The 20178-nt window shown below is 37.0% G+C and overlaps 4 protein-coding genes across 4 annotated transcripts; all 4 read right to left on the minus strand.

The window, feature by feature from the left end:
- Positions 1 to 605: 605 nt before the first annotated feature.
- Positions 606 to 3993, minus strand: LOC116032490 (receptor-like serine/threonine-protein kinase SD1-8). The gene is made up of 7 exons (XM_031275081.1): positions 2617 to 3993; positions 2380 to 2517; positions 2138 to 2298; positions 1832 to 2042; positions 1482 to 1719; positions 1222 to 1372; positions 606 to 1122 (listed from the first exon to the last, which is right to left on the minus strand). The coding sequence occupies exons 1-7, from the start codon at positions 3962 to 3964 to the stop codon at positions 823 to 825; spliced, it is 2547 nt and encodes an 848-aa protein (XP_031130941.1). The 5' UTR covers positions 3965 to 3993; the 3' UTR covers positions 606 to 822.
- A 6155-nt stretch (positions 3994 to 10148) lies between these two features.
- Positions 10149 to 13226, minus strand: LOC116032270 (receptor-like serine/threonine-protein kinase SD1-8). Its single transcript, XM_031274763.1, has 7 exons — positions 11903 to 13226; positions 11687 to 11824; positions 11446 to 11603; positions 11171 to 11381; positions 10821 to 11058; positions 10541 to 10691; positions 10149 to 10448 (listed from the first exon to the last, which is right to left on the minus strand). The coding sequence occupies exons 1-7, from the start codon at positions 13224 to 13226 to the stop codon at positions 10149 to 10151; spliced, it is 2520 nt and encodes an 839-aa protein (XP_031130623.1).
- Positions 13227 to 15634: 2408 nt separating this feature from the next.
- LOC116032271 (cysteine-rich receptor-like protein kinase 25) lies at positions 15635 to 16659 on the minus strand. The gene is made up of 4 exons (XM_031274764.1): positions 16604 to 16659; positions 16321 to 16531; positions 15977 to 16214; positions 15635 to 15869 (listed from the first exon to the last, which is right to left on the minus strand). Exons 2-4 carry the CDS (start codon positions 16508 to 16510, stop codon positions 15635 to 15637), a joined length of 663 nt encoding a protein of 220 aa, XP_031130624.1. The 5' UTR covers positions 16511 to 16531; positions 16604 to 16659.
- On the minus strand, positions 16549 to 18393 carry LOC116032493 (S-locus-specific glycoprotein S6-like). Its single transcript, XM_031275083.1, has 3 exons — positions 17075 to 18393; positions 16847 to 16975; positions 16549 to 16765 (listed from the first exon to the last, which is right to left on the minus strand). The coding sequence occupies exons 1-3, from the start codon at positions 18339 to 18341 to the stop codon at positions 16668 to 16670; spliced, it is 1494 nt and encodes a 497-aa protein (XP_031130943.1). The 5' UTR covers positions 18342 to 18393; the 3' UTR covers positions 16549 to 16667.
- Between the last annotated feature and the right edge of the window lie 1785 nt (positions 18394 to 20178).

Raw genomic sequence — 20178 nt, forward strand, 5'->3', positions numbered from 1 at the left:
TTTTTTCTCTATTTTCACTCTTTCAAACATTCTAGAAGCTTCTTAGCTAACTGAATACTATGATGGAAATATCACCCTACCATTATAACGTCATCAATTAATACTAGTATTTTCACCCGTGTGTTGCACGGAATGAAGTTATAATATTTTAAGAATATTTGGATTGATATACAATTATATAAATTGTAACAACGAATATTATATAGTATAATTGATGAAATGGATTGAATGGATTATGTTTTCTGATTTTATTCTTGCTTGACTTCGAGCAAATAATTATCCAATTAGCCGTGCGATACATGAGTAAAAAATTTTAATATATATTTAGATAATAAAATTAAAGAAGAAATTATAAACAATTCTAATATTTGAAAGTGTACATTTATTTTATTATAAGATTAGTGCAAAAGTATCATTCAATTAATTGAATAATATATGACTCGTTTGTCTGCAATTATCTTTAAAAATCGATATGTAATATGATTTATATAACTATATTATTAATAAAATTAATATGGGAAGAAAAGGATAAAAATAATTTAATTGTAATATTATAAAAAAAAATCGAACGACCCATTTTTAGCTTAATTAACATAATACTATTAGACAATTATTATTAGGCAATATAATTATACGAATATCTGCTTAACAACATTCGAAACTTCTAACATTTCGTTTGGAAAGGCTAGAGCGATTGCATCAAGCCACAATGTACTTGACAACTACGTGAAAGATTTGACTATAAAACAAAACATAAACCTATAACAAACTAGTCTAATAGCTGATAAGGGCATAAAATATTTACACAAAGTGACAAATCCTTTATCGAGGATTGAGAATACTCATTGTAATCTCATTTTTAGAATTAGAATGAGAAGTACAAACACTAGAATTGGAATTGCTAGAAAGAAATGCAGGTTCTTTGAGTTGTGGAATTGGTGTTGTAGGGTCATTGCTCAACATTCGAACTACATCAGACATTGTTGGTCTGTCTGTTGGAATTGCTTGGACACATAGAAGTCCCACCTCAATACATCTTATGACCTTGAGAGAGTCACAAGATTCCTTTATAGCTATATCAATAAATTCAAGTGGGTTTCCATCTTTCCAGTTTTTCCATGCCTAATACAAACAAAAATAAAAGAAACCATATCATATATTTTTTCTGATCTGGATATATATAACATATATCCAAATCATGAAGTTATTGAAAATGCCTACCCATCCTAGGAGGGTGATAGAAAGTTGAGTCTGAAAAAAATTAGAATTCTTTTGGCCGCTAACAATTTCCAATAGCAGCACTCCAAAACTGTATACATCTGATTTCTCTGAAAATTGACCATACAATACATATTCCGGTGGAATATAACCACTAAGCAAAAAACGAAGATATATTAGTTCTAGAAATATTAACATATTTGATATGATCAAGTTATGAATTGACTCAAATATTGAACAAGAGTGGTTCCAACTAAACTTACTATGTCCCAACCACATGATTTGTTTTCGCCTGAGTTTGGTCAATCCCAAAAATTCTTGCCATTCCAAAATCTGATATTTTGGGTTTCATTGCTTCGTCAAGTAAAATATTGCTTGCTTTTAAGTCCCGATGGATGACTTTCAATCTAGAGTACTTGTGAAGATAAAGAATTCTTTGAGCAACTCCCTCTATTATTTGAAAGCGTGTGTTCCAATCTAAATTTTCTTTTTGAAATGCATCTAAAAGAAATATAGTAATTTCATTAACGGAATTTTAAATTGGTGATTCAAGCTAAGTCTCCTAGCAAACAAAGCCTCAAAATTTAAGTAACAGAATAGATAAGAAATGTACCAAATAAGAACTTGTCTAGACTTCTGTTGGGCAGGTACTCATAGATCAATATTTTTTCTTCACCCTCAATGCAGCAACCCAATAGGCGCACTAGATTTGTATGCTGTAGTTTTGCAATTAGCTTTAGCTCATTCACAAACTCCTTTAAACCTTGAGATGATTGTTTGGATAGTGTCTTGATGGCTACCATCCCAAATTCTGATAAAAATGCCTAAAGAAAAATGACATGACAATAACCTTCTACTCTAACATAAAGACAAATCATTGTATATATATGGGACTGAATAATTATCAGAAACTAATCACCTTATACACAGGACCAAAACCGCCCTCTCCAAGTTTGTTCGTTTCATCAAAGTTGTTTGTAGCATCAATTATTCTCCGGAAACTGAGTTGCAGCAACTCTATATCGTCTTTTCCGAGAAGGGGTGCATCAGATGACTCCGTAGACTTTTTACAGACCCAACCTGGAAATCAACATAAGTGGATGTGAACCGAAATGACCATACAGTCACTTGATACTTGAGAGGAGTTAGTTAAGTGTATACCTTTCCTTCCACAGAATTTCCAGGTGAGGATATACACCAAAACAGTAATAAGAAAGAATGCAGAGACTGAGGCAACTATTATTGCAACAAGATGACGTTTGTTTTTGTGAGATGAATGATCATTTCCACTGCTTCCATCTGCATTATATTAATTAACATCTATCATAAAAGTAAAGAAATAAGCACCCCACCCCTGCATTTCATAGCAGTCCTCTGAAACTAATAAGTATTACTTACAACTTAGCTCAGATGAATGAACACGAACATAAAGATCTTGGCCGAAACCTCCCGGTGAATAGTTATGTGCCAAATCGATCAAGTCACCAAACCAGTTTATACAATCCACTGCAGAGTTAGAAGTGATATTTGCATACCCAAAAGCGGTGCAGGAGCAGTTCTTAGAACACTCTATTTCACATTCCTGAAATGTCATAATTCCCAGTGAAGATGAATGGTCAGGCCATTTCATCAACGCATACCTCATGAATGTATCAGCTTCTCCTTCTCCACAACCCAAGGCTATGCTCCTCTCACACCCAGCATCATACTTCCCCTTATCCCAATCTCTCTGTAATCTTGGTTTAAACCCTTCCAAGCAACCGCAAACCGAGTGGGAATCGAATCTCTCACAGCTTCCAAATGAACCACAGTGTGCATATAATTCACACTCAGTGGTTGGTGCCTCCCACAGTTTCGGCCATTCATCACTTGTGTTTTGCCTCAACAGAAACTGAAGACGACCTTCCGGAGTCAAGAGGAACCTTGCTTGAATTGAGGTGTTAGAATATCCATAGCTGTAATACACTTCATCATTTTGTGTAGCATAAGAATAATATGCATATCCCCCTGAGGGAAAGTAAACACTGTAAGTAAACCCCTGCTGTAACATGGTGCTCCTAAAATAAGGTTTATCTTCTTTCCAAATAAAAAACTGGGGAGATCCTTTAGGATCAATTCCCCAGGAGAATTTCCCTGGCCGGGGATCATCACTGCTACTCCAACATCTTATCACGTTCCGTTTTCCGGTTTTCTTGTTTACCATTAACCTCATCCCCTGCATTAACGTATCGCTATCCCCATCGAAGCTTTCCCAAACAATGCTCTCACCCTGCTTCACAACAAGATCTCCCGTATCTTGCAGTTGGGCGGCCGTTGAGTTTCCGGCTAATCCGCTGCCTGAGATATTGGTTGACCATATAATATTTCTTCCTCCGCCGTCCAAAATCTGCAAATTCCCATCATAACCCAGTGTGAAAACGGCTTCAGAATCTTGAGGAGGCAGAGGAGATTCTCTGTTAGCCACCCAGATCACAGTTTTGTTGATGGAATTGTACCATATCCCCAGAAATGAAGAAGAAGAGTTTCCTGGGCGGAAGAATCCTAACGCGAAGTTCCCGCCGGCTGAGAGTAAAGTCCGGTTTGGAGTAATCGATTCGCCACGTCTGAGACTGTCGGTGCTCCCTCCAAGATTGCAGAAAAAACACAGAAAGGCTAAGAAAACATAACAAAGCCATCCCATATCAGTATCAGTATCACCACCCCTCCGCCGTATACCTCCATTATTACTTACAGCACCCATAGTCATTTCACACAGCAGCGCAGCTAGCTGTAAATAGTAAAAAGAGATGATAGACAAGTCTATCTACTATCTGAATTTTCAATGATTCAGCAGAAGTTGATGTAGATGGTGTTTACTATCTAGTATCTAGGTGTTTATATTCTGTGGTTCACACTTCACAGGTTGCATGAATTGAATCATTATTGGCGCAAAAGGGGAAACCAAACTTCGTGGCAATTAGTAGAATATAATAGATCGAGTTAAATCGTCTACCTAAAATTCTATGGGAGTTTGAAATATGAGTTACTATGTCTAAGGATATTTCTTTTGTTATTTGTCAATTCTAAGTAAAATAATGAAATATTTAATTAATGGTGGGAATTAATCACATGAAAATCATAAATGTAATATGTCAAAATTAAAAGAACATAACTAGATGTGGTAGTGATATAATAATTCAGGACTAAAAGTGAAAGTTGTTCAAAGTCATGTATGTTGAGAAATAATTCTCGAAAACCCAAGAAAATGGACGAAATAGAAAATCCACAAAAACAAATAAAAGAATTCCAGGAATTTAAACCTACAACAAAGGTTAGATAAATCTGGAATAGGTGGGACGGAGATGAACGGACTTTGTGGTAGTTGTAAGCACGAGTTGAGTTGCCTCTGTCCTTAAAACTTTATTTACCACCTCCCGGGGTGCTAGAGCGTTGCGGCCTAGGTTTCCTAGGATAAAACGTACTACGGTTCCTGCGTTTGAGCACACAAACTTGGAACCCAGCGAACGAGAACGTGGGATGAACACATGTGGCTAGAACGAAGGAAGAGTAGAGTTTCAAGGTGAAAAGCTAAGTATTTTCGTTGCTGTCACGTTTCAGCTTGTCAAAATGCTACTGTTCCCCTTAAAATGTATAGTAGAGGAAGGGATAAAACAGCATTGAATAATGGCATTTATTATTCACAAATAATGGCATTTATTATTCACATGTAACCTCCACCCACTAAGCACATACTTACTTCCCACTAACAGTCGCAGCTTATGAACTTACTTCCCACTAACAGTCTCACCTTCCCACTAACAGTCCATTAAATGAACGGTCTCACATACTTACTTCCCACTAACCACTAACAGTGTTACTTCCCACTAACAGTCCATTAAATGAACGGTCCCACATACTTACTTCCCACTAACCACTAACAGTTACTTCCCACTAACAGTCCATTAAATGGACGGTCCCACTAACCACTAACAGTCCATTAAATGAACGGTCCCACATACTTACTTCCCACTAACCACTAACAGTTACTTCCCACTAACAGTCCATTAAATGGACGGTCCCACTAACCACTAACAGTCCATTAAATGAACGGTCCCACATACTTACTTCCCACTAACCACTAACAGTCCATTAAATGAACGGTCCCACATACTTACTTCCCACTAACCACTAACAGTCCATTAAATGAACAGTCCCACTATCCCACTAATAGCTGCTCGTGAGAAAGGTTCGCCAAACATCGGTTAGTTACTTCCCACTAACAGTCCATTAAATGGACGGTCCCACTAACCACTAACAGTCCATTAAATGAACGAAACATCGGTTAGTTACTTCCCACTAACAGTCCATTAAATGGACGGTCCCACTAACCACTAACAGTCCATTAAATGAACGGTCCCACATACTTACTTCCCACTAACCACTAACAGTCCATTAAATGAACAGTCCCACTATCCCACTAATAGCTGCTAACCACTAACAGTTACATCGGTTAGTCCCACTAATAGCTGCTAACCACTAACAGTTACATCGGTTAGTTACTTCCCACTAACAGTCCGACTAACAGTTACATCGGTTAGTTACTTCCCACTAACAGTCCGTTCGCCAAACATCGTCCAAACAGTCATAGTGGTCGTGAGAGAGGTTCGCCAAACATCGGTTAGTTACTTCCCACTAACAGTCCATTAAATGAACAGTCCCACTATCCCACTAATAGCTGCTCGTGAGAGAGGTTCGCCAAACATCGGTTAGTTACTTCCCACTAACAGTCCATTAAATGAACAGTCCCACTATCCCACTAATAGCTGCTCGTGAGAGAGGTTCGCCAAACATCGGTTAGTTACTTCCCACTAACAGTCCATTAAATGGACGGTCCCACTAACCACTAACAGTCCATTAAATGAACGAAACATCGGTTAGTTACTTCCCACTAACAGTCCATTAAATGGACGGTCCCACTAACCACTAACAGTCCATTAAATGAACGGTCCCACATACTTACTTCCCACTAACCACTAACAGTCCATTAAATGAACAGTCCCACTAATAGCTGCTAACCACTAACAGTTACATCGGTTAGTTACTTCCCACTAACAGTCCGTTCGCCAAACATCGGTTAGTTACTTCCCACTAACAGTCCGTTCGCCAAACATCGTCCAAACAGTCATAGTGGTCGTGAGAGAGGTTCGCCAAACACAGTCATAGTGGAAGTGATATCGGTCCCACTAACAGTCCGTTCGCCAAACAGTCATAGTGGTCGTGAGAGAGGTTCGCCAAACACAGTCATAGTGGAAGTGATATCGGTCCCATCGGTCCCACATCGTCCAAACAGTCATAGTGGTCGTGAGAGAGGTTCGCCAAACACAGTCATAGTGGAAGTGATATCGGTCCCATCGGTCCCACTAACAGTTCGCTGCTCGTGAGAGAGTCTCCGCAGCTTCCTTCGAGAGATGGCGTCTCTCGGGCGTAACTCGCCACTACCGAAGTTCGAGTTCGAGACCTGCTGCCTAGCCTTGCCGCAGCGCACTGCTGCGTGACGGACGACATTCGTGCCCACACACACAAGTTCAAGCCTCTTGTATATAAAGTGGGTGAAATCCCCTTCCCAAACCAATGTGGGACAAATGCTTTCCTTAAAGCTTTTCCCACACTTTTTCCTTATCAATGGGTCTACTTTGATAACCAATTTTCTCATTCACCTATTATTCATTTTGAGCGTATAATATATCGATCTCTTCGTCTCACTACGAAGAATTCGAATCCACTTTGACCCGACCCAAATTGAATGTGGACCCTACATATATTTATACCACAAAATGGCACTTAAAATGCTATTTTTTCCAACAATGTATTATAAAAATTTTGACAAAGTATTTGCTCCTTTTTCAAAAGTCATAGGACATTAGAATTGAATCATGTGCTCCATCTAACTATAAGTTCAGTTATATGACCTTTGGGTGGCTCTGATATTAAATTGAATCATGTGCTCCATCCAACTAAAAGTCTAAGCTGATAGTTGGACTGCACATTTATGTTTATATTATATTTATACTCACAATTAGAAGTTCAACGAGGGTGAACATGAGAAAAAAATAAAGTCTAAATATTATTGTTGCTCGAATTTATTCCACATAGGACTTTTAAAAGTTTTGAAGAGTTCAACGATGGTGACCATAAGAAAAAAGCTAGGTCCAAATATGGTTGCTCCAAATAATAGTCTCCACTAGACGACTATGGTTCAATCCTTTTCATTTGTGATATAATTGTTATGAGAATAGGACATCTATAACCACACTAGTAAAATTTCTAACTTATTTTGAAAAAAAGGAGATTAGAAGAAGACTTTTATGTTATGTATTCGATAAAATACTTCAATTAAGACTAAATTATTATGAGAATGAGATTCATTGGTAATTGGAAGTCCAATGGCCATGGCCATGAGAGTGACATGGCATCTTTGTTGCATCTTCCTTATCCTTGCTAATTCTTTGCATAATCCCCAATCTTAAGACACCCATAGCATCTATGTAAGGGTTGGCCTAGTCCAAACTCCTTTCTTTATCTATTGGTTTACTTCTATTGTTCATTAGTTGTAATCGATTGCTCCTATAAACTTCTCAAACAAATTTAATTTGTTAGAACTTGCTTTTAAATAGTCGACATGTTTTATGCTTATAGTCAATTTAATATTTGACACCCTTTTAATTCGTTCCTTGAGAATAATACTCCGTGTGAAGATATCCTCTCACACAAACCTTACCTCTAAAAACAACTCTCCACTAAGTTAATAATTACCTTTCGCATATATTTGCATCTATCTAATACCAAATTAAAAAATATATTCCGTCTCAACAAATAGTTTAAGCTTATAATTGTACTACATATTTGTTATTTATATATTCCTACATAATACTTGTTCCGTTAGATAATAGATCATGGATCATTCAAAATGTTAAAAATTAAACCATTTTAGCTAGTGCAATAATAACTAGAAAAGGCAAAATTTAAAACAATAAGCTTATTCCCATGTGTATTTTATCATATATATATATATATATATATATATATATATATATATATATGAGAAGGTTCACATGCAAAAGAAAGTGAAAAAGAAACTCTCACCTGTAATAAGGGGCTTTTTTTTCTTTTTTTTTCTTTTTTTTTTTTTTTTAAATATCCATAAACGTTTTTGTTAACCACCTTCTACTCTTCGCGTGAGATCAAAATTATATTCTTCTTTTTCTGTATCTAAACTTCCGGTGCATAAATTTGTAGCAACTTTGTATGTTATAAGGTGCACATCTTACCTTTTAAGTGTAAGGTGTAAAATTGTATAATATAAAGGGCATAAATTTGAACCTTCTAGCTCGTTCATAATGTTGAACCTGCAATCTTGCTTGAATTGAGGCGTTAGTATATCCATAGCTGAAATATTTCCGTCATTTTATGTAGCAAAAGAATAAGTTGCCACCTTCATAAGAAAACTAATAAAGTATGGTTGGCAACTTCAACCCATAAAAAACTCTAGTTCTCTACATATTAGGCAATTAAGTCCTGTTTTATTCTCAACAAGAAACAGATTCAATGGACAAGGACCTGGGAAGGAACATATAACAGGATTATGCCACCCAATTTCTCAAAATCTTGGCGAAGGGGGAGAAACCACCATATTATTAATTTCCACCTTTCTTGAATATTATCTTATGAAGTTTGATGTGTATGCTAATATTCATTTAAAAGAATCAAATTGTTTCATTACCTTATTCCAATATTCTGACAAATAATGTGAATAATGACAAACACAATTTGCCAGTTCTCTACGGGCTCATACTATCTTTTTTCAGTAGAATCAAACAACTATAAGCTCAACTATCTAATCATTCACTAAATATCGATATTTATCAAACAAATACAAATAGTTCAATTCTTTTTAAAAAATTGTGTTTTTTCTTTTAATTTTTAAAACTAATAATTCAAATAATTTTTATATATAATTTGACATTATGAGATCATATTTAAGGAAAATTTGGAAGTAACTTGTAAAAAATGTTATTTGCACAATTTTTAAAATTTTAATGGTTCATTTGTACAATGTGTAAAAATTCAGTAGTCTATTTGACACTTTTTTCCTAAAACATTTACACAAAGTGACAAATCCTTTATCAAGGATCGAGAATACTTATTGTAATCTCATTTTTAGAATTAGGCCAGGATGAGAAGTATATGTAAGAAAAATTCATACATGCGCAGCGGAAGCATCAACCGCTTTTTCTAGATTCTACGTTTAAAGAGGAAGTTAGAATATTTTTACCCTTGAAGCGTGCTTTGATAGATGTAAATTCAAAACCGTCCAATTGTATGGCCTCTAGTCCGTCCACCAGCCAAGCACGCGAGAACTCCTAGAGATTTACAAAATTTTTTTTCACTTGTGTGCCTTAAGAAATAGGGCTTATATATATAGTCTGGTTTTGACCCAAAGGTACTAGCCTTTAAAAGCTCAATGTGTCAAGTTGCTCCAAGAACCCTAGGGAAGATCCTCCGATCCATCAAAAAACCTAAAGCACCCGTCTGAATAAAGTGTAAAAAATTTAGATAACTCCCACAAATGAGAGAAAAATTTGATAGGAAATACAAAACTGGTTCGGTGTAAAAAAAATAGTTGACACATATTACGTGTCATATCCTCCTGATCTCCTGATAATGACACCAAAGTTCTACATGAAAACAACAGATGTAATTGTTTGATGGGCTTAATTGAACAGAAAAGAACTTCAATTGAAAGAAATCGTTTTACAATTCAATAGAGAAACATTCAATAAGATGTAAATTCTACAAAAGACATCAAACAAAATGAGGGGAAGATATTACATCTAGGCGAAAGAGTTGTATAAGAGTTGACAAGGGCATAAATATTTACGTACACAAAATATTTATCGAGGATCTAGAATACTAATTGTAATCTCATTTTTAGAATTAGGATGAGAAGTACAAACAATGGAACTGGATTGGCTAGAAACAAATGCGGGTTCTTTGAGTTGTGGAATTGGTGTTACATGGTCAGTGCTCAACATTTGAAGTACATCAGACATTATTGGTCTATCCGTTGGAATTGCTTGGACACATAGCAGTCCCACCTCAATGCACCTTATGACCTTGGGAGAGTCACATGATTCCTTTATAGCTAGATCAACAAATTCAAGTGGTTGTCCATCTTTCCAGTTTTTCCATGCCTAATAGAATAAAAAAAAATCATAAAATCTATTTCTTTGGATCTACATATAATTTATATATCCAAAGTCATGAAGTTATTGAAAATGCCTACCCATCCTAGGAGAGTTGAAGAAAGTTGAGTCCGAAAAAAATTAGAATTCTTTCGGCCACTAACAATTTCCAATAGCAGCACTCCAAAACTGAATACATCTGATTTCTCGGAAAATTGACCATGTAATACATATTCCGGCGGAATGTAACCACTAAGTAAAAAAATGAAGATATATTAGCTATAGAAATATTTATATAACTAAACATGGCATATATTATGTACTTGTAAAGTTATCAATTGACTCATTTGCTAATTAATAGTGGATTCTAACTAAACTTACTATGTTCCAACCACATGATTTGTTTTAGCTTGAGTTTGGTCAATCCCAAAAATTCTTGCCATTCCGAAATCTGATATTTTGGGTTTCATTGCTTCGTCAAGTAAAATATTACTTGCTTTTAAGTCCCGGTGAATGACTTTCAGTCTAGAGTACTTGTGAAGATAAAGAATTCCTTGAGCAACTCCCTCTATTATTTGAAAGCGCCTGTTCCAATCTAAATTCTCTTTCTGAAATGCATCTGAGAAAAATATAGTGATTTCGTTAATGGTATTTTAAATTTGTGATTGAAGGCTCAGCTCCTAGCAAATGAAATCTCCAAATTTAAGTAACATAAAAGATAACAAATGTACCAAATAAGAACTTGTCTAGACTTCTCTTGGGCAAGTACTCATAAATCAATATTTTTTCTTCATCCTCAACGCAACAACCCAATAGGCGCACAAGATTTGTATGCTGTAGTTTTGCAATTAGCTTCAGCTCATTCATGAACTCGTTAAGACCTTGAGATGATTGCTTGGATAGTCTCTTGATGGCAACCATTCCAAATTCTGATAAAAATCCCTGAAGAATATAACAACACTATAACCTTCTATTCCAACCTAAAGAAAAATCATGAAATGATCACCTTATAAACAGGACCAAAACCACCCTCTCCAAGTTTGTTCGCTTCATGAAAGTTGTTTGTAGCATCAATTATTCTTCGCAAACTGAGCTGTAACAGCTCTATATCATCTTTTCCAAGAAGGGATGCAGTTGACACGGTAGCCCTTCTACAAACCCAACCTGGAAATGACCATTAGTTGAAGTGAACCAAAATGACCTTAAGCTCAATCACTTGATACTTGAGTGGAGTTAGTTAAGTGTACCTTTCCTTCCGCAGTATTTCCAGATGAGGATATACACCAAAACAGTAATAAGAAAGAATGCAGAGACTGAGGCGACTATTATTGCAACAAGACGACGTTTGTTTTTGTGAGATGAATGATCATTTCCACTGCTTCCATCTGCATTAATTAACATCATAAATAAAAGTAAAGAAATAAACACCCCACCCCACCCCTGAATTTCATAGTATTACTTACTTAGCTCAGATGAATGAACACGAACATAAAGATCTTGGCTAAAACCTCCCGGGGAATAGTTACGTGCTAAATCGACCAAGTCGCCAAACCAGTTTATACAATTCACTGCAGAGTTAGAAGTAGTAGCATACGCAAAAGCGGTGCACGAGCAGGTCTTAGAACACTCCATTTCACATTCCTGAAATGTCTTATTTCCGAGTGAAGATGAATGGTCAGGCCATTTCATCATCGCCAGCCTCATAAATGTATCAGCTTCTCCGCACCCCAAGGCTATTCTCCTCTCACACCCTGCATCATACTTCCCCTTATCCCAATCTCTCTGTGATTTTGGTTTAAACCCTTCCAAGCAACTGCAAACCGGGTGCGAATCAATTCTCTCACAGGTCCCAAATGAACCACAGCGTGCATACAATTCACAGTCTAACCTTGGCGCCACCCACTGTATCTGCCATATTTCACTTGTTTTTGGCCTCGAAAGAATATGAATATAACCTTCCGGAGTCAAGATGAACCTTGCTTGAATTGAGGTGTTAGCATATCCATAGCTGAAATACACTTCATCATTTTCTGTGGCAAAAGAATAAGATGTATATCCCGCTGAGGGAAAGTAAAGACTGTAAGGAAACCCATCCTGATACAAGGTGGTCCTAAAATGAGGAATGTTTTCTTTCCAAATGAACATCTGTGGAGATCCTTTAGGATCCATTCCCCACGAGAATTTCCCTCCCCGGGGATCATCACTACCTGTCCAAGATCTGATTAAGTTTCGTTTTCCAGTTTTCTTGTTTACCTTTAGCCTCATCCCCGGCATTAACGTATCGCTGTCGACATCGAAGCTTTCCCAAACAATGCTCTCACCCTGCTTCACAATAAGATCTCCCGTATCTTGCAGTTGGGCGGCCGTGGAGTTTCCGGCTAATCCGCTGCCTGAGATATTGGTTGACCATATAATATTTCTTCCTCCGCCGTCCAAAATCTGCAAATTCCCATCATATCCCAGTGTGAAAAGGGCTTCAGAATCTTGAGGCAGAGGAGATTCTCTGTTAGCCACCCAGATCACTGTATTGTTGATGGAATTGTACCAAATCCCGAGAAATGAAGAAGAAGAGTTTCCAGGGCGGAAGAATCCCAACGCGAAGTTCCCGTCGGCGGAGACTAATGTCCGGTTTCGAGTAACAGATTCGCCGGGTCTGAGACTGTCAGTGCTCCTTCCAACATTGCAGAAAAAACACAGAAAGGCTAAGAAAACATAACAAAGCCATCCCATATCAGTATGAGCACTCCTCCGCCGTTTACCACCATTACTTACAGCACCCATTGCCATTTCACACACCTCGCAGTACAGATGCATGGAATCTGTAAGTTGATTCCATGCCTAATACTAATATTCATAAAATTGACCACCTCATTTTTAGACATTAATCAAATTAATTCACACTTATCACGAGAAACCGGTTCACATACAGTGTTGCAAAAATCCAGTTTAGACGCTGATCAGCCGATTAGATATTGTTCAAAGTTCAAACTCTAGTTTTTTAGGTTTATATTTAATATTTTAGTATTATTAAAAGTATTTAACATCTTTTATATATATATATATATATATATATATATATATATATATATATATATATATGCTTTGTTCCCCAAAAAATTTACCTCCCCCTCCTAATCCATCCGAACATGAGCAGTGATAATTTAATATGGAATTAATTACGGAATGTAGTTTTTAATTAAAGGGATAATAAATCACATAGTTGTAGTCTCTCCCACCAGAGATCAAACCTGTGACATATCACTTGGAAGGGTCACAGTTATGCCGCTTGACCACAACGCCTTTGGCAATCAATATACCATTAACTCCAAGCAGCTGATCAAGAAATACTACATCTGTAAGGACAGCCTAGGTGGTAAGAGTGATCTACCTACAGCCGAGAGGTTGGAGGTTTGATCCTCAAATCCTTTGGTTTGAGCCAGTCAGTTATGGGTAATCTAGGTAGGCAAGTTTAAAAGAAGAACCACTACATTCATTTAAACATTATTTTAGATTTGGATCCACAAGATACGTGGACCAAAAATACCGTTTCTTTTCCAAAAGTCATAGGACTCTTAAAAGTTCAACGATGTTAACCATAAGAAAAAAGCAAAGTCGAAATATTATTGTTTTGTTCAAATTTAATTTAGTCAACATAGGACTTTTAAAATTTTTGAATAGAAGAAAAAAGCAATGTCAAAATATTATTGTTTTGCTCGAATTTAATTTAGTCCACATACGACTTTTAAAAGTTTTGAAGAGTACGTTCTATGATCATAATAGAACGTGGTTATACCGTGGACCATGGTCACAAAACGACGTCGTTTCAATAAGCGTGAGAAATAGCTTCTGTAAATCTCCGTAAGTGATACTACAGTTCATCGCAAATGATACTACAATTGTGTTGAACTAATACTGCAGTTCTGTTGAAAGGGAACTGCAGTTGCGCGGAACTGAGGTCGTTTCATCCGTCTGGAACTGTAGTTGTGTTGAACTGATACTGCAGTTGTGTTTAAAGGGAACTGCAGTTGCGCGGACGGAGGCCGCTTCATCCGTCTGTTTTCATTAATCAAAATGATGTCATTTTGATGCGCCGTCCACAATCGTGGACCACGGTTCACAGTAAAATTTGCAATAAGAGAAAAGCTAGGCCCAAATAATATGGTCGCTCCAAATTATAGATCGTCTCCCCTAGGGTTTGGTGTAGTGTGTAGAGTGATATGAAAATGGGTGTGTTTTGTCGTTCCGTTGGAGATTGAGACTGATCATTGTAAAAAATGAGATATAGTTCGAGTTTAGTTTTGTCATTCCGCTAGGGATTGACGTTATGGCACATACTTGTGCAATCATTTACTTTTTGGACTTTTTAACCCACTAACGAGAATCCAAGCATAATCATAAAGATAAATTAACTAACAAACTAAAAACATAAAAAATAAAGATGAGATTTAAACTAGGAGTTATTACTTATCAAGATGCTACATATACTCATAGATTAGGGAGAACAATAATCATGTATCAAGAGGGTCATACACTAATGATTTGTCGGGTGGACCAAATGTGTTAAAAATTGCATAGTTACGGGACTAAATTGTTAATTTTTAAAGTCAAGTACTAAAATTAACAAGACTCCTATATATTTCTCGTACAAATACAAATAGTTCTATTTTTAAAAAAAGATGTTTCTTTCTCTTCTAATTTTTAAAAATAATAATTAAAACAATTTTTATATATAATTTGATATTATGACATTATATTTAAGGAAAACTTGGAAGTAACCTGTAAAAAAATGTTATTTGCACACTTTTTTATTTGATGGTTCAATTGCATAATATGTAAAATTTCAGTGACCAATTTCACACTCTTTCCTAAAACATTTACACAAAATAACAAATCCTTTATCGAGGATCGATAATACTTACTGTAATCTCATTTTTAGAATTAGGATGAGAACTACAAACAATGAAATTGGAATTGCTAGAAACAAATGCGAGTTCTTTGAGTTTTGGAATTGCTGTTGTAGGGTGATTGCACAACATTCGAACTACGTCAGACATTGTTGGTCTATCTCTTGGAATTGCATGGACGCATAGAAGTCCCACCTCGATACATCTTATAACCTTGAGAGAGTCACAAGATTCCTTTATAACTATATCAATAAATTCAAGTGATTTTCCATCTTTCCAGTTTTCCCATGCCTAATACAAACAAATAAAAATAAAAGAAACCATGTCATATATTTCTTCTTGTCTAGATATAATATATATCCAAATCATGAAGTTATTGAAAATGCCTACCCATCCTAGGAGGGTTACAGAAAGTTGAGTCTCAATAAAATTAGAATTCCTATGGCCACTAACAATTTCCAATAGCAGCACTCCAAAACTGTATATATCGGATTTCTCAGATACATATTCCGGTGGAATATAGCCACTAAGCAAAAAAAACAAATATATTAGTTATAGAAATATTAACGTATGATATGATCAAGCTATGAATTGACTCAAATATTGAACAAGAGTGGTTCCAACTAAACTTACTATGTTCCAACCACATGATTTGTTTTCGCCTGAGTTTGGTCAATCTCGAAAATTCTCGCCATCCCAAAATCTGATATTTTGGGTTTCATTGCTTCGTCAAGTAAAATATTGCTTGCTTTTAAGTCTCGATGAATGACTTTCAATCTAGAGTACTTGTGAAGATAAAGAATTCCTTGAGCAACTCCTTCTATTATTTGAAAGCGCGTGTTCCAATCTAAAATTTCTTTTTGAAATGTATCTGAGAGAAATATAGTGATTTCGTTAATGGAATTTTAAATTTGTGATTCAAGCTCCTAGCAAATGAAATCTCCAAATTTAAGTAACATAAAAGATAACAAATGTACCAAATAAGAACGTGTCTAGACTTCTCTTGGGCAGGTACTCATAAATCAATATTTTTTCTTCATCCTCAATGCAGCAACCCAATAGGCGCACAAGATTTGTATGTTGTAGTTTTGCAATTAGCTTTACCTCATTCATGAACTCGTTCAACCCTTGAGATGATTGCTTGGATAGTCTCTTGATGGCTACCATCCCAAATTCCGATAAAAATTCCTGAAGAGAAATAACACTATAACACAACCTTATATTCCAACCTAAAGAAATTAAAAATCATGAAATGGTCACCTTATAAACAGGACCAAAACCGCCCTCTCCAAGTTTGTTCGTTTCATGAAAGTTGTTTGTAGCATCAATTATTCTTCGCAAACTGAGGTGTAACAACTCTATATCTTCTTTTTCCAGAAGGGTTGCAGTTGACACGTACTGAAGCCCTTTTACAAACCCAACCTGGAAATGAACACAAGTTGAAGTGGACCAAAATAACTTTAAGCTCAATCACTTGATACTTCAGAGGAGTTAAGTGTTTACCTTTTCTTCCACAGGTGAGGATATACACCAAAACACAAATAAGAAAGAATGCAGAGACTGAGGCAACTATTATTGCAACAAGGCGACGTTTGTTCTTGTGAGATGAATGATCATTTCCACTGCTCCCATCTGCATTAATTAAGATCATAAAACTAAAGAATAAATACCATACCCCACCCCTCCCCTGCATTTCATAGCAATCCTCTGAAACTAATAAGTATTACTTACTTAGCTCAGATGAATGAACACGAACATAAAGATCTTGGCCGAAACCTCCAGATGAATAGTTATGTCCCAAATCAACTAAGTCGCCAAACCAGTTTATGCAATTCACTGCAGAGTTAGAAGTGATATTTGCATACGCAAAAGCGGTGCACGAGCAGTTCTTAGAACACTCCATTTGACATTCCTGAAATGTCATATTTCCCAGTGAAGATGAATGGTCAGGCCATTTCATCATCGGCAGCCTCATAAATGTATCAGCTTCTCCACACCCCAAGGCTATACTCCTCTCACACCCTGCATCATACTTCCCCTTATCCCAATCTTTCTGAGATTTCGGTTTAAACCCTTCCAAGCAACTGCAAACCGAGTGGGAATCGAATCTCTCACAGCTTCCAAATGAACCACAGCGTGCATATAATTCACAGTCAGTGGCTGGCACCTCCCACAGTTTCGGCCATTCATCACTTGCTTTTTGCCTCAACAGAAACTGAATTCGACCTTCCGGAGTCAAGGTGAACCTTGCTTGAATTAAGGTGTTAGCATATCCATAGCTGAAATAGACTTCATCATTTTCTGTAGTATAAGAGTAATATGCATATCCCCCTGAGGGAAAATAAGCACTGTAAGTAAATCCTAGCTGTAACGTGATGCTCCTATAATAAGGTTTACCTTCTTTCCAAATAAAAAACTGGGAAGATCCTTTAGGATCCATTGCCCACGAGAATTTCCCTGGCCGGGGATCATCACTGCCTATCCAAGATCTGAGTAAGTTCCGTTTTCCAGTTTTCTTGTTTACCTTTAGCCTCATCCCCGGCATTAATGTATCGCTGTCCCCATCAAAGCTTTCCCAAACAATGCTCTCACCCTGCTTCACAACAAGATCTCCCGTATCTTGCAGTTGGGCGGCCGTGGATCCGCCGCCTGAGATATTCGTTGACCATATAATATTTCTTCCGCCGCCGTCCAAAAGCTGCAAATTCCCATCATATCCCAGTGTGAAAACGGGTTCAGAATCTTGAGGCAGGGGAGATTCTCTGTTAGCGACCCAGATCACAGTGTTGTTGTTGCTGTTATACCATATCCCCAGAAAGGAAGAAGAAGAGTTTCCGGGGCGGAAGAATCCTAACGCGAAGTTCCCGCCGGCGGAGACTAAGGTCCGGTTTCGAGTAACAGATTCGCCGGGTCTGAGACTGTCGGCGCTCAATCCAAGATTGCAGAAAAAACACAGAAAGGCTAAGAAAACATACGAAATGCAACAAACCCATCCCATTTTCCCATACCAATACCGCTTTCAGTTTAGTTTTTCTAAGCCTATACATTGAATTATGGGGTTGACCATAGAAAGGTATGGGATTGATTTTATAATGTGGATACAAGTATTTAATTGTTTATGTGACTAATTGAGTTTCAGCAGACCTTGATCTAGATGGTGGTTACTTTCAAATTTCTAATTGTTTATTCCAATATGGTCCACACAAGTCAATTTAGGCGACCTGATTATTCTGATTTTTAAGAGAAGATACGAGAAAATGCCGGATGATGAATATATATAATAGAATTTTAATATATTGACTAAACTACTACAGAGGTTAGGAAAGAATTTTTACATGTTAAAAGTTTCAAGTAGTCAAAAAGTCAAATTTGACAAAACCTCTATTGTGTTTGGTTGAAGGGTGCATCGGGTGGATAAGGAGGTTGTTTATGAAGTGCTAGGTGTTCACGAATAGCAAGGTAGGGAGTGATATCTGGGATTACCGGGGTTAGTAGGGCGTAAGAAGAGGGAGGTATTGGGCTTTATTTGGGATCGATAACGTTAAGGCAAGAATTATGCATCGGGATAATCGTTTTCTTTCCCAAGGAGGCCGAGAGGTTCATCTAAAACTAGTCTTTCAGGGAGGATGCATGGTATTGGGAGGGGGAGTTAAATGGGTTCTATTCCGTCAAGAGTGCGCATAGGTTAATTACTATAGAGGGGATGGCAGGGAGGGAGGTGATGACGTGGGCAGGGTTGTGGTAGTTGAGGATTCCTCAAAAGCTCAAATGTTTCTTTTGGTCTCTTTGTTCAAAGCGCTTGCCTACTAAAGACCGTTCGCTTGTTAAGTAGGTGAATTATGATTCCATTTGCTCCTTGTGTAGTGAGAGTGCGGAAACCGTCATTCACCTTTTTGCAAACTGTCCTTTTGCACATCAATGTTAGAGGCAGTTAAATAATGTGTGGTGCTTGGAGGAGGTTGATTCAATTGACACATGGGTGGAGGGAATGTGGGAGCAATTGCCAAGGGATAAATTGAGCAGGTTGTTGTTGTATGTTGGTTGTTATAGGACGCTAGGAACAACATGGTTTTCAATTCTCAAAGTGTTGATCCAAATACGGTAACCCGGATGGCTATAATGTATCTTTACAATTGGAGAGCAGCTTAACGTAACCTTTGTACCATGGAAATATAGGAATTGGATGGATTGTGAGGGATGGTGATGGCTTGGTGGTTGGGGGTTTGCATAAGCTTGAGGGGTTGTATTCGGCAAGGGTGGCAGAGGCAATGGGGGTAAGAGATGTGTTGAGTTGGATTAAAGAAAAAGGGTGGAGGGATGTTGTGGTTGAGACTGATGCGCGAGTTGTGACGTTGGCACTTATGGGAGATGCAAATATTACTCCTTTTGACACTCTTATTAATGAGATTAAAGCTCTGATCTTCAAAACAACCTCTCGTTCGTCGACGTTGTTTTTGTTCGTAGAGGTGCAAATATGGTGGTTCACCTCCTTGCAAAGGAGTCGCTTAAAGCTCATGACTTAGGCCTTCATGATTTTTCTGATTGTATTCTGCGCGCTTTATATCTTTGGTTGTGCTTTCTGACTTATTGGGTTTGTAATATGAAAGTCTGTTTAGTTTGTTTAAAAAAAAAAAAATCTCAAGTTACTTATGTGGTTAATTTCTCATAAAAATAATCTGAGAAATTTGGCATCTTCTTATTTCTCAAAAGTTCTGTTTTGATTACTCTTGTTGCTTAGTAAGGAAATTAGAAACTTTTAGAATAGTGTGTTCACACACTTAAAATGGTGATCAATTGTTCTCTTTTTTCTTTTTTTTTTTTGACTCATCAATTGT

The sequence above is a fragment of the Ipomoea triloba genome, chromosome 10 (genome assembly GCF_003576645.1).
Source record: "Ipomoea triloba cultivar NCNSP0323 chromosome 10, ASM357664v1".
Classification (NCBI taxonomy): Eukaryota; Viridiplantae; Streptophyta; class Magnoliopsida; order Solanales; family Convolvulaceae; genus Ipomoea; species Ipomoea triloba.

Excerpts from the sequence above, each read along its gene's own strand:
- LOC116032490 (XM_031275081.1), bottom strand. The coding sequence starts at position 3,964 with ATGACTATGGGTGCTGTAAGTAATAATGGAGGTATACGGCGGAGGGGT. Across the intron at positions 2,043-2,137 it reads GTTTTGGTCCTGTGTATAAG|GCATTTTTATCAGAATTTGG; the intron begins GTGATTAGTTTC and ends ATTTTTCTTTAG. Across the intron at positions 1,123-1,221 it reads CTATCACCCTCCTAGGATGG|GCATGGAAAAACTGGAAAGA; the intron begins GTAGGCATTTTC and ends TGTTTGTATTAG.
- LOC116032270 (XM_031274763.1), bottom strand. The coding sequence starts at position 13,226 with ATGGCAATGGGTGCTGTAAGTAATGGTGGTAAACGGCGGAGGAGTGCT. Across the intron at positions 11,825-11,902 it reads TGTTCATTCATCTGAGCTAA|ATGGAAGCAGTGGAAATGAT; the intron begins GTAAGTAATACT and ends TAATTAATGCAG. Across the intron at positions 10,692-10,820 it reads AATCATGTGGTTGGAACATA|TGGTTACATTCCGCCGGAAT; the intron begins GTAAGTTTAGTT and ends TTTTTTACTTAG.
- LOC116032271 (XM_031274764.1), bottom strand. The coding sequence starts at position 16,510 with ATGGTAGCCATCAAGAGACTATCCAAGCAATCATCTCAAGGGTTGAAC. Across the intron at positions 16,215-16,320 it reads TCTAGACACGTTCTTATTTG|ATACATTTCAAAAAGAAATT; the intron begins GTACATTTGTTA and ends TATTTCTCTCAG. Across the intron at positions 15,870-15,976 it reads AATCATGTGGTTGGAACATA|TGGCTATATTCCACCGGAAT; the intron begins GTAAGTTTAGTT and ends TTTTTTGCTTAG.
- LOC116032493 (XM_031275083.1), bottom strand. The coding sequence starts at position 18,341 with ATGGGATGGGTTTGTTGCATTTCGTATGTTTTCTTAGCCTTTCTGTGT. Across the intron at positions 16,976-17,074 it reads TGTTCATTCATCTGAGCTAA|ATGGGAGCAGTGGAAATGAT; the intron begins GTAAGTAATACT and ends TAATTAATGCAG. Across the intron at positions 16,766-16,846 it reads CCTCACCTGTGGAAGAAAAG|GTTGGGTTTGTAAAAGGGCT; the intron begins GTAAACACTTAA and ends GTTCATTTCCAG.